General features: G+C 41.5%; 1 protein-coding gene across 1 annotated transcript in view; it reads left to right on the plus strand.

Moving 5' to 3' along the window:
* The first annotated feature begins 12 nt into the window (after nt 1-12).
* AUTS2 (activator of transcription and developmental regulator AUTS2) overlaps nt 13-13,466 on the plus strand; it is a 1,233,574-nt gene continuing 1,220,120 nt past the window's right edge. The window contains 1 exon segment of the mRNA XM_017895186.1: nt 13-907. Within this exon segment, the coding sequence (XP_017750675.1) occupies nt 599-907 (309 nt within the window). The 5' untranslated portion in view covers nt 13-598.

Below are 13,466 nucleotides of genomic sequence, written 5' to 3' on the forward strand. Positions count from 1 at the left end.
GAGTGAGTTTTCTCCGAGGCGTGTGTGAGAGGCGGCGGGGGTGTTTTCCTGCGCGAGGGGCGGGTGAAGTTCATTGCCCCCACTTTTCCCGCGACCTTTTTCGGACCCGATTTTGGATCGGGTTGAGGGGGGCGCGGGCGTTTTCGGGGGGCGGGGGGCGCGGCGGAGAATGGCCGCGGGGAGGGCTCCCCGGAGCCTCCCAGTCTCTTGATCAAAGCATTCCGCTATTCTGATTTATTGCCTGCTTGGTGAGTTATTTTTTTTCCTCTAAAGGAGACCTGTGTGTTCAGCCATTACTTTGCTCGGCGCTGCTCCCAGGCATCTCCGACCCTCGGTGCTGTGGGGAGCCCCACACTTGGGCTCCTCGCCTCTCGCCCTCGCTCCCGGTCCCTCCTCCCTTCTCTCCGCCCCTTCCCCCTTTTCTTTCTCCTCTCTTTCTTCCCCTCTCTCCCTTCTTTCGGCCGCCGTCTCCCCCGCGCCCTCCTCGGGGCGGAGGGAAGCCGTGAAGGGGGAGGGAGGGCTCGGTGTCAATTTTTTTTGTGTGGCCGCGGCCGTAGCCTGTGGCGGGCGAGCGGGGAGACCCCGGCGCAGCAGAGCCATGGATGGCCCGACGCGGGGCCATGGACTCCGCAAAAAGCGGCGGTCGCGGTCGCAGCGAGACCGGGAGAGGCGCTCCCGGGGCGGGCTGGGGGCCGGCGCGGCCGGCGGCGGCGGGGCTGGCCGGACCCGGGCGCTCTCTCTCGCCTCGTCGTCGGGCTCCGACAAGGAAGACAATGGGAAGCCCCCGTCCTCCGCCCCGTCCCGGCCCAGACCCCCGCGGAGGAAGCGTAGAGAGTCCACCTCGGCCGAAGAGGACATCATTGATGGATTTGCCATGACCAGCTTTGTCACTTTTGAAGCGCTGGAGGTAAGGGGGACCCCCCTCCCCCCGGGTTCCCTTTATGCACGACCCCACTCGGCTGCGCCCGGCTCTCCTGCCTCCCCCGCCGCGCTCCGGGCTGTCTGTCTGTCTGTCTGTCTGTCTAGGCTGGGGTCTTATTGTTGGTGGGGGGAGCTGGGGGCGCGGGCAGACAGGCAGCAGGAGGGAGTCGCAAAGCCGTGCCTGGTCTCCTCGTTTCCTCGTTTTCTCGCTCGCCTTTCCCCTGCGCCCCCTCCCTGCACCCCCTCCACAGCAGATGGGCAGAAAGAAAGGGGTTCAGGCATCACAACAATGCGCCCCCTCTCCACAGAGAGCTCTGCCCCCACTTCTTCCTCCTCTCCCTCCCCAATCATGGCTTCTTGGCTGGTGGAAGTCTCTTTGCTGGGTTTGGGGCGCCTGTGGACGGTTCTCTGTGTGCTTTCTACAGAGTCATATGTTCGTGTGTGTGTGTGTGTGTCTGTGTAGTGTATACCTTTCCCGGGTGTCCTCGGGACCGGAGACTGATGGGGTTTTGTGGTTTCTTTGCACCTCCCCCCATTACCCCCATATTCTTTTTTTTTTTTTTGGTGAAGCTGGGGAAGGGGGCGTTTTCTCCTGGTTGGGAGAAAGGAGGGAGGAGGGGAGAGAAGAGGGAAGGGTGGAATAGCTCTCTGTATTCTGTTATGGGGCTCTGTTACAGAAAGGGTTAATTATAATATTATCTATACACATACATAGGCACATGTGTGTGTGTACATGAGCAATTTAGTTAAAGGACAGAAAAAGGTACACCAGGGAAGACTGGTGGGAGGAAAGAATAAAATCCTAGTTGCTGTCTGAAGGGCTTGTCACCAATTGTCCCTCTCCCTTTCCTTTTTCTGTGTTTTCTTTTTTTTTTCTCTCTAAGTGATTGGCTTTGTGTGTGTCTGTGTGTGTGTGTCTTTCTTTATTCCTTGGGCACCTGCAGCGTTGATTTCCAAATGCACATTTTCCTCTTGGCCAACTGGCTCCTAGTGTGGGGAAAAGGGAGGGAGGGGAGACTGTCCAGGGGTTAGGGGAAACTATCTTTGCCTGGAACTATCTCCTTTGGTGTGGTATTGGTCATTGGCCTCTATAAATTTAACCGCCGCCTTTCCTCCCCCACCTCCCTGTCCCCACCCCCCACACACCATGCACACATACACACAGAAGGCTCTGAGATTCTGCAGTTGGTCCACCTTTCTTAAGCACAAAACCAAGATACGGTTTATAGTTGGCTTATAGTGTTTCATGCACCTGATGTGATGGTTTGAGGTTCCTGAAGGAAACTTTTCCCTTTCCATTTTTTTTTTTTTTTTTTTTGCTGTTATTATGGTATTGTTTCAAATGCTCCGATGCGAGCTTTGTTAATGACAGCTTAAATCTCACATACAGTAACTGTACAGGTTTAGATTGCTGGTTCTGTTGATGTGTTTGGGTGTCAGGTTTAAATTTTGTTTTCAAAGGAAGGCTTCCTATCAGTGTTGTCCTTTTCTGTTTAAACTGCTTTTGGTTGGGCTGCTGGTGGTGATGGTGGTGAATGGTGGCCAGTGGTTGGGAGTACGGGAGGTACTGGTGGTGGTGGTGGAGGTGGTGGTGATGGTGATGGTGGTATTGGTGGTGGTCATAGATTTTGATGTCAGCGATTGAATCAGTTCCTCTCTGGTTCTAGAATTGGTGCTTTATTGGCCAAAATTTTGAGTGTTGAGGTTCACCACTTATTAGAATAATTCCAACTGTGGCTTTAAGTTTGCCAAGGTGGGTGGTTACTGTACAGTGTGACCTCTTTCTGTCTCTCTCTCTTGCTTTAAAATAGGAGTTGAAATGGCAGCATGTTCCTAATAGAACATGCTGTTTGGAATTTGGTTCATCATTGCTGTCTGTGGTTAGTTTAGGAAAGTACTTGTAAGAGCTGTTACAAGTGGTTCTGCTTTCTGCATGGTTATCCTGGGCTGTGGTGTGGCCCCTTTCAGTAATCAGGAGGGGCCACTAGATTCCCAGGAACATTTTTGGAGGACAAGTAGGGATATATGTGTGTGTATATATGTATATCACTTATGCAGTTCTTTTTAATGGTTTTATTTTAACAAATAGGTGTTTGGGCTTGTGATATATATCTATTTATTTGGCGTTGGCGAGAAAATATGCTCATTTTAATTTATTTTGTGCTTAGAAACTTGTAATTTTAAAAGAAGACCAAGTTCAAAATGTACAGTTAATACCATTTCTTTCTTTGCTCTGAGTATTTTTTTCTGCTACTTTTTTAGATTCAAAATCCAAGTTATTTTGGTTAGCTGAATACTATGCCACCTTCATATCTAAATATCATATGTATAGCTATGTGTAGGTATAAAAGGTCTAACTTTTTAAAAAGTTTACTTAAAATTCTGTAGAAAAATTTAAACATCCAGAAGTAGACAGAACACCCAACATCCAGGTTTGAGAACTACCAACTCATATCTCATCTTGTATTTTCTATATTTCATCTGTTTTCTCTCCCACATATGATCTCATCCATATTTCTCATATAGAAATACTTCTGTATGAATCCCTAAACCATAATGACTCCAAAACTCCTCAGATCCCACCAAAACCCCCACACCTAAATAAATGTATAACAGTTATTATTAATGTATTATCACACCTAAATAAATGTATAACAGTTCACTGATATCAAATATCCTGTCAGTGTTTACATTTTAAGAGGCCCAAGTTTTTAGGGAAGCCGTAAATACATTTGTCAGATTAAAAACACACAATGGGAAATAGAAGTCATCATATATGTCTGGTTCTTTGGCAAAAGGTAGTTTCGTTGGCTGCGTGCTATCACATTGAGTCCATGCTGGATGGTCAGAACATATGTGTGTAGTGATTGTTAAATTAAAACCTCTGGTGGTCCACTGTATTCAGTCTGGAAGATTTGTTGAACTATCACCAAGAAATGTGAGGGCTTATTGGGAACAGGCAACTAAACTATGAGCTTGGACAAAAATGTGTGTTGCGGGAGTGTTTGTAAAGTTAGTAATTATTATACTTGCTAAGAGTTATCCTAAATACGTGGTATGTTCTTGGGCCTTGTGTTTAGAAATGAAATCAGTTGTCACCACATGTCATTAAGGCTGCTGCTGGTATGATATTGTGAAAAGAAACCAGAAATATTAGCTTGTACAGCTAGGTTTATAACTTGTGCCAGTTCAGAGCAATAACTGGCAAACAGTGGAGTAGCATACTTTGTGTGTTAATGGACACATTATTTGATTTTATTCTGGGTAGCTGATTTTGGACTTTGTTTTTTAAAAAAAGAGGCTTCTAACTCATTATGAAATGTGCTAATATAAATAGTTCCAGTTCAACTGATTTTACTGATACTGGAGTAAAAGTGATAACTTGCCTAATGAGAACCTGCATTTTTATCTTGATTATTTTTTGCTGTTGTTGGATTCTTTTTTTGAGATGTTGAAAGCTTTAGGCGTAGTTTGACAAGTCTCACATTTTATAGGCAGTGAAACTGGCTGAGATAGTTTCATATTCACAGGACACTTGTCTTGAGTAATTGTGCCCTGAAGTTCAAGTGTATGATTATGAAGAGTCTCATGATAGAAGATAAGAGGGTAGGCGAGGAGGCTAAAGTTGAATGTGGTGTTCTTTTCATTATGCAGTTGAGAAGCAGAATTAACATTGGTATATAGTATATTGTTTGTTTGGATATTCTTTGAGTGACAGGATGAGAGCAAAATCCCCAGATAAGATGTCTAGTTTTTTTAAAAGTGGCTTTTAGCAAACAAAGAATAAATGGGAATGTTGGGGTCCTACTACCATCAGTGTGTCCTGATGTGTCAGATAGTGTTGGCTTTCTGCTATTTGGGTTTCTTTTCTGTGTTGTCTCTATTAGGAAGCCATGTGAGTACCATGGCTGAAAACTTGACTTTGCAAATTCATTATTTTTCTCCTTATTCCTCTTTTGTGCACTGGGTTCTTAGGGCAGCCTCCTTTTTTACAGCTGACCAAGGGAAGCTAAGATGAAATTTGTGGAATTAGCAGAAAAGAGGCCAATTGGAGCTTTGTAGGCTTATGAAAGTAAAGGAAGACTCATTTCTAGTGGTTAGAGCATCAAACCAAGACTTTGATGCGGTCTTCACTTCCTGGCTCTGTTTCAGGGCTTACCCCACACATCAGTAGCATAAGCGGGCTGTACAGAATTTGATGTACTTATGACATGCTATGTTAATAGGGTCTAACAATTTATTATGGTCAGATCACTTTTATTTAGTTGTTTAAAAAACAACATTAGTCACGTACCTTTTATCAGTCAGCAGATATTTATGGAGTGCTTAATATGTGCAAGGGACTAAGAATATAGAGAACCCAAACATAAATGTAGCGTTTTGAAAAAGTATGTAGTTTAGTTGATAAATTAAAGGCAGCACCTGTGAAATAATTTTGAAACCGGCACCTGAATGCCTAATGTCAACTAAGCTCAATAGGCTTTTAGAGACAGGCTAGTGAGATAGGCTGAAGTGTTCAAGAAGGCTTCATGGGGAAGATGGGACCTTGAAGGGTGAAGTGATTTGGATATATGGGGAAGGAGTTGGGGCTAGGGAGAGCATTCTAAAGGAATAGTGAAGAAGGCACATAAACCAGATGCTATGTGGTTAGGACTCGGGGGCTAGGAAGGGCTGGTGGAAATGAGTACAAAGGTAAGTAAAGAGTGCTTGTTAGTGGGGCAGGAGACCTGTGGAGACCCACATTCCAGGCTTGGCCTGCCTAACTAGTGTAGCCTTTGGAAGTTAACTTTCTAAAAGCATAATTTCCTTTATCCATTAGTGGAGAGATTTAAACTAGTTTAGAGCAAAGCTTCTCAAGCTGAAAGGGAACATAACTTTACAGGATGTTCATAAATTGTGTTCTAGACTGAAACAGAGTGATCTACCATCAAATAGTTTTTGAAACCTGATGGGCTAGACAAAATTAAATGGATGCCTTGTTCTTTCAGAATTAAAAGTCTATTGTGTGAATGTGAATTTTGAATATCAGAGAAGGCACTGCATTGTGTCTAATTTCCTAAATCTATTTTGACCACAGAACACTTTTATTCTCTGCATTGTAATCTATAATCCAGTATGGGAAGTACTAGAAAGGATCCAAAAAAGTTCCTCCAGATCTTGGAATTTGGTGATCTCTGAGTCTGGGGTGAGTGGGCTGATGGTAGACGACTTGGAAAACCAGGCACAGAAGCTTGTAGTCAGTGCGTGGGAGCTGCTTCTTAAGCAGGAGTGGCAAGGGGAGTGAAAGTGAGGGAGATGTAAACAGTGAGGGAGACTAGTCCATGTCTTTTCCTGCTCCCCTTTCCTGCCTGATATCTGCCTTTTTACTGGTTGTCACCAACCCCACCAGGAGGTTCTCATTAATAGCTCTTTCAGAGTGATGATACTAGCCCAATTCTGATGCCACCAAGCTGCCCTTCAGCCAATGTTTTATCCTCTCTGTCCCTTCTAGTTTCATGTATTGCTGCTCTTTAGCAACCTGTAAAAAAAGTTGGATGAGAAAGGAGGTTGACATTGATGTTAAAACAAGGATTTCAAATTATCTGCCTTTGGCTTGCTGTATATGAAGTGGTAGTTCAAAAAAGGGTCAGAACCTGTCTTTTGCTGTTACATAGCCAGGAAAAGCTGTGGAACTGTGTTTCTGTTGCATTTTTCACTTTCTTTTTTTTTTGGAAAATTTGGCCATGGGACTGTAAAGGAAATGGGTCAGTTCCAGCGTTTGACTTCTGAAAGTGTGCATAGCTTTAGGACCTGAGAAGGGATGAGAGAATTTGGAGGAAAGGAAGGGTATGAATAGTGTGTGTGGTTATGAATTCAAGTATTTTACTGTACTTAACCGAATTTCAGTATTTTGCTCTGTAAAGCAGAACATCACTTGAGGAGTATTTATGTGAGATGTGGTTGAAGGTTGTGAGATGATGGTTCCGTGCAGCTTGTGTTAATTGTGGAGATTAACCACTTGCGCCTTTTTTTTGGAATTAGAATATAAATGAATCCGTGAATTTAAAAAATGAATTGTGAGGTTAGAAATTGAGGCTTTGATCCTCTCTGAGAGTAGTGTTCTGTAGTTCTCACTGTTGAAAAAGGGTTAAGAAAACAGAACAGTAAACATGATTCAAGGAGTGTTGAGGGTGATAAAGAGATTCTGAGACTCTTCTACACCACAGTTCTATGTATTGTCAAAGATAAATGGTGACTATTTAGTTTGAAAGAATGTTGGGATTAGAAATAAGGTCCCCAGATGGACACAACAATAGTTGAGGCTAGCTATTAAGGAATAATGTAGGTCTTAAGAATTATGAGATTTGGAAGCCTTTGGACAAGAAGGTCTGTGGCACTTCGTGTGTTTGTGTGTGTGTGTGTGTATGTGCCCACCTGTGTGCATGCGCAGGGTGAAGGATGGTGGGTTAGTGGCTTTACATTCTATTTTATTTTACCCCTATCCTATATAGTAGTCATAATATACTAAATGCAGCCTAACTTTGTAAAAGTGCTTCATGCTGTTTTTTTCTCCTCAAAAAGCAACTTTTTTTTTTTCAGAATTAGGATTAAACCCAATATGCTGCAGATGTAGGATAAAGAACCTGGTAATGGGATAGCAGCTGTTAATTTTAGAAAGTTTTGAAAAGATTCATGTAGATTTGAAAACTCAGATCATTGAAGTTAAGAAGAGCAATATGATAATATTGCTGGAGACAATATTGGAGACAGGAGAGGATCAAAAATAATTAGTAAGCTGGGGCAGAACTGTTTTCTCTTATATAATCAGAACCCGTTCCATTAATGTAGACTTTTTTCCCCTCTGGAAGGTGGAGAGAGTATCGAATTTAAGACTGGTGAGACCCTAAGTGTGACTTCTTTCTTCAAAATCTGAGCTGTGTTCTCCTTCATTTCTTCTAACAAAATTGCAGAGTAATGATAGTTTCTATTATAACTTTGCATCTGTTGGTATGCAATCAATACATATTGTGAGATCACAAAGGATAGGCCCTTTTTATGCTGTTAATATGAGGAGGGGAGGAGTGGATTTTCTAGAATTTGACTGCCCCTGTTAGTTTAGGAAGAGACTGGACAACTATAGGCTTCTATGTCTTAGTCCTGTTCAGGTCTCTGATTCCATCCGTTGCAAGGGGCTCTGGACCCCAAAATCATGATTGGTTTATGAATTGGTGCCTTCTTTGAAGTTGTTTATTTCACATATTAGTGTATGTGACTCTCCTAGGGTCCAGTTAGATTCCCCGCTCACCTGCTGCCTACTTCCTTCCTTTCCTTCTTTTATCTCTCCTTCCTATCCTTCTTTCCTCTCTCTCTTCCTTTACTAGGTAGAGCTATCAAAATTATGAATGCTGTTAATAAAAGGGAGTACCTTTAGAACATTGTGTATGAAACGCAGAAATTGAAAAGTTTCAAAATTTCATTATTTGAACTGTGACAATCTGCTTGAGGAACTCTAATTTAGCTCTCTAAAGGTGAATTGCTTGCCACAGCTTTCTTGGCCGTTACAGCTCACTTTTCTAATTTCTCAGCTTATATCTGAATTCTAGTTAGTTTGTTTGCCAGAGCAAACTTTATAAATGATCAACTGCATACAAATATTTTAAAAGTGACTTAACTGTCATTTTAACTTGCCACTATACCTCACGGTGCCATACCTCCTTGTTACCTCTGGAGTCCTGGAAAACCCATGTGCAGTAAAATGGAGTCACAAGAGAAAAGCCCACAATTTGTAAGTAATGGAAAATTGCCAATGCAAGTTGGGATTCATTTTCGGCAGAAAGTCTTCAAATTGAAAGTATTGTGTGGCTGCTATTAACTGAAGCACAGCTTGCAAATACAGATTGCAACTCTTGGTTATATGGGTGAAATCTTATATTTTCTTTCTTTCTTTTATTTATTTATTTTTGAGACAAGGTCTTACTTTGGTTGCCCAGGCTGGAGTGCAGTGGTATGATCATGACTCACTGCAGCCCCGACCTTCCTGGGCTCAGGTGATCTTCCCACCTTAGCCTCCCAAATGCTGGGACTACAGGTGCATGCCAGCATGCCCAGCTAATTATGTATTTTTTGTAGAGATGGAGTTTTGCCATGTTGCCCAGGCTGGTTTCAAACTCCTGGGCTCAAGCAATCCACCCTCCTCAGCCTCCCACACTGCTGGGATTACAGACTTGAGGCACTGTACCTGGCAAGCAATCTGATATTTTCAAACTGTGGCTAAGTTGTAAACCTGAGACTGAGTTTTAGTCATTGCCAGGGGCAAGTTGTGATGACACCTGAGGGATCTCCTTTTCCTTGTTGTCCCCACACCTACCCTCCTCTGCAGCACAAAACCTCATTTTAAGTTTTTGTAAAGTTTCTGATGGCAGTAATATTTTAGAACTTAAAAAGAGGAATTAAGAGATTACAGTCCCATATTGTATTTCTTGGTTGTTATATTGAAGTGGACTTCTTTTTCTTTCTTTTTTTTCTTCTAGATCTCTTTGTTCAGTTATACTTGTTGGCTAAATGTTGCTGGTTAAATGTTGTTTAGCGAAATGTTCTATAGTTAAAATCTTCACAAAGAAAAAAAAGTAAGAATGAAGATGTGGATAGCACAATAATTGAACATTAGATTATTACTTGTTTTCTAGCCACATGATAGAAATTCCAGTGACTTCCACCCATTCTGTCTGTACAAGTTCAGTTGGCAAAGAGAATGAAGGTCCTGGACTGTGTTTTTCTAAGAAATGATCTTATATAGTTGAAGTGAAATTATACTTTCACTGGAGCAAAAAGGGAAACAAGCATTTGATAAGTGTGTCTTGCTGCATATTGCGGTTTGCTCCCTCATTTGTTACGATTACTTGAAAATTACAATTTTGAGATTAGTATGCAGAGCTAAATCTTTAGGAGGTATCCTAAAGTTAGGACCTAAACTTTTTCAGAGCAGCCTTTTGATCCATTTTATTTCAGCCATTGGTAGTTGATGTGCTTTCTAAGCCATGTGGCATCAGAGGCACAGATGTTGTCTTTAGTGATGTAGTTCTACCTCTCATTTTGCAAATGAAAACACAGCCCGTGGGGGTTAATTGACCTGTTCAAAATCACACTGGGAGTTAGAGGCTCTCTCTGTTACCCTATGAATCTAGGAGACTACTTCTTGTAAATTAGTACTGCGGAGTCCCAAGGATTGGGAAGCTTGGAAGGAGATTTTTTTAAAAACATAACGTACAAATGTGGATGAGCATCCATGAGGGGGATAAGCTTCCCATTTCAGCTAAGAAATGTTCTGATTTACACAATATCAAGAACCTTTAAAAAGCATTGTTCCCTCCCTGCACTCTCTCCCGGTATATCACCCTGAAATTAGTTGGCCTTTCTCTATAGATACAGTCATCGTTTTTAAACACTGCCCCCCACCTCCCTTTTATAAGGATGTAAAATAAAAAAATAAATATTAGGGTGGTTTCTCATCATTGAATGTCCACTGGAAAGATAAAATAATTATTTGGATGTAAGATGACCTTAATGTGGCCCATGTAAAATTTTAACAAAATTTCTTGTATAAAATATTTTCCTTAGCTTAGCAATCAGTAGAAACTCAGAGCAACTTCATAACATTGGTAGCAGGATGTATGGAGTGAGTGAACTTTGAAGTATAGTGGAGTTGAAGCTCAACCAAAATTTTCTTCTGAAGAAATACTCAAAATATTAAATCCACATGACGTGTTGACTAAGGCATCTTGCCTGTTCATTGCTGAACCAGAACATTTATAACAACTGTTTGTCATGTGTATATATTCATAGCCATTCATATAATGAAAAGAAGTTTTCATGGGATTGTAATAACATATCAAGATGGATGTAATTAAAACAGAAGCAGATTGACACCCTGAATTAAATGCAAACCATAAACCAGGATACCTGAGCATTGTGCCTTACGTATTTGCTGTAGGGGGCAGTCAGCCAAATATGCAAATAAAAAGACATTGATGAATTTGCCTGGGTGTGTATGTGGTGGCAGAGAACCTAACTATTTTATTAATCTTTTATCAAGCATTGTTTAGATTTGCAGCAGCCATGGAATGTATTAATTTGGCAGACCAAATAGCTTAGGACCAGAAAGTAGGAAATAATAAAGGGAAGACATGATTGATATGCTGTCCTATAAATAACACATGCGACTGACAAAGGGGCTGAGTAATCTTTAGATCTGTGCTTCATTTCATTAATGGAGTTGTTAAACCAGGATGTTTGAGTTGAACTTCAATCAGAGAGGCTCTGCCTCCCATTTAAAATGCAGGCCTATCTCTAGTTACTCTCTGGACTGATATGTTGACAAAATTGGTGTAAATCGAATTTTTGTAAATTGGATCAAATGCACCAGGGGAATCTTGCTGTGAAAAATATGAGTCCTTTTTATCAACTATAGTACTCCTCCTCTCTGCAGGGAGGCTGGGATTTTGGTAGAGTAAGTCTCTTTAGATGGGCATTGCTTCCTCTGAGACAGTTTTCTGCATGTGTTCCCCGTGCTCTGTTCTCTGTGCTCCTGGAAGACAGTGACTGTGAGATTTGCATTTTCTCTTCAGGTTTTATACCTCACTTGGTCGGTGCTTCCAGGAATAATTGGTGGTGATTTGAATAAGCCCGCATCATTCAGATTTCAGAGCTTGGTTTTCAAGTGCTTGCTAAGGAGGGCTCCCGGCTATGAATATGGAATATGATTTCCATATCTGTTCCATTGGGGAGTCCAGGCATGTCATAACCACTTCAGAGTCATGATTGTACCGAGACACCCTAGCTATAATTTTTCTATATGACAGTTCAGTTTTAAAATTGTAAAGATGCCAAAAGCAGGGCTGCATTGTTATTAGGGAAGTCAGTGACATCTGTTATATCTTGTTAACCAGGAGAGGAAAATGCTTTAATCAAAACATCTAATTATGCCTTATGAACTGATGAAATATCCTTTGCTAAATTTTTGGAATTGGCCTTAATGGAAGAAGCTGGCCTCTATCAGAACTGTGAAGTAAATTTACCATTTTTGTTTGGAAAAATATTTATTCCTTACCATAGTGACATAAGGGTATTTTAATTGTATCAGATTACTTTTATACTGTGTGTTGAAAATAGTTGTTTTTCAGAAGTTGTTGAAGCCAGCATCACGTTTCTGTTATTGTGCTCTCTGACTCCCTTAGCATATGAGGCCCCCAGAGGGAGTTTGTATTTCCAGATGTGAGCCTAGGAGGATATGTGGTATCTTAGAGCCACCTGGGGAGGGAGCAGATGATAATTGCAGGTGAGATGCAGGGGGATAATTCAGCCTGTGTGCTGGGAGGTGCGATTTCACACCTGAATGTTGAGACCTGCTGTGTTAGACACTTGTGTTGTTTTAAAATGTTTTATTAGTCTAATATAGAAATGGACCAGATTGTTCCAGGTCACCTTCAATTGAAAGAATATAAATATTTTTAAATATTGAAGTATAATGTGATTCCAGAAATAGTTCCTGTGTTTAAAAGTAGTTTTACATATATCTGAAAGCATTAAAAACTGTTTAACTCAGCATATCTATACTGCCTCTACCTCTCTTGATCATTTTTTTAAAATGGTAAATTATTTCGGCAATGTGGCTTTCCACTTTGAATCATTGAAGCTTCAAACTATCCAGTAAAACTATCCTTTTATCTATATTTCAAACCTAGAATTAATTTTAACTATAGTTATTACTTGTTTCCAGAATCACTGATGATGATGATAATAATATTAATGATAGTACATTACTGATAGTCTTAATGCTGGGATATGGATTATTTCTGAGAAATGAGTAGGTCTGAGAAATGCTTTACTTCTTAGCTTTGGGGGCATTTCATCTTTCTGACATGGTTTTCCCATGTATGGAGATCTTGGGACCCGCCTGAAGGAGTTTCTGGTATTGACTGTGACACTGTGGGCTTCATGTTTACTTTGGGATCTGGTGGGAAGTTCAAGTCCTATTATTTTTTCCTTGGTCTGTTTTATGCTTTGTGATGGCTCACTGTGTGTTTTTTGGGAGTTATGACTAGAACCTTGGAAAAAAGAGAGCCAGAATTTTCTCCCTATATTTCTATTTTAAAACTTTTTTTTTTTTTTTTTTTTCCTGAGACATGGTCTCTTTCTGTTGCCCAGGGTGGAGTGCAGTGGCACAGTCATGGCTCGCTGCAGCCTTGACCTCTTGGGCTGAAGTGACCTTCTCGCCTCAGCCTCCTGAGTAGCTGGGACCACAGGCGCATCTCACCACGCCTGGCTAATTTATTATTTGTAGAGACGGAGTCTCCCTGTGTTGCTTAGGCTGGCCTTGGACTCCTGGGCTTAAGCGATCCTCCCATCTTGGCCTCTCAAAGTGCTGGGATTATAGGCGTGAGCCACTGTGCCCAGCATTATATTTCTTATGTATTGTTATTCTCCCTATATTTTCTGCCTAAATGTAACCCCTGCACTCTTTCTATATATATCCTTCTGGGGTATTTGAGACTTTCAGAATTGTTTCT

This window comes from Rhinopithecus bieti, unplaced genomic scaffold (genome assembly GCF_001698545.2).
Source record: "Rhinopithecus bieti isolate Rb0 unplaced genomic scaffold, ASM169854v2 scaffold_23236, whole genome shotgun sequence".
Lineage (NCBI taxonomy): Eukaryota > Metazoa > Chordata > Mammalia > Primates > Cercopithecidae > Rhinopithecus > Rhinopithecus bieti.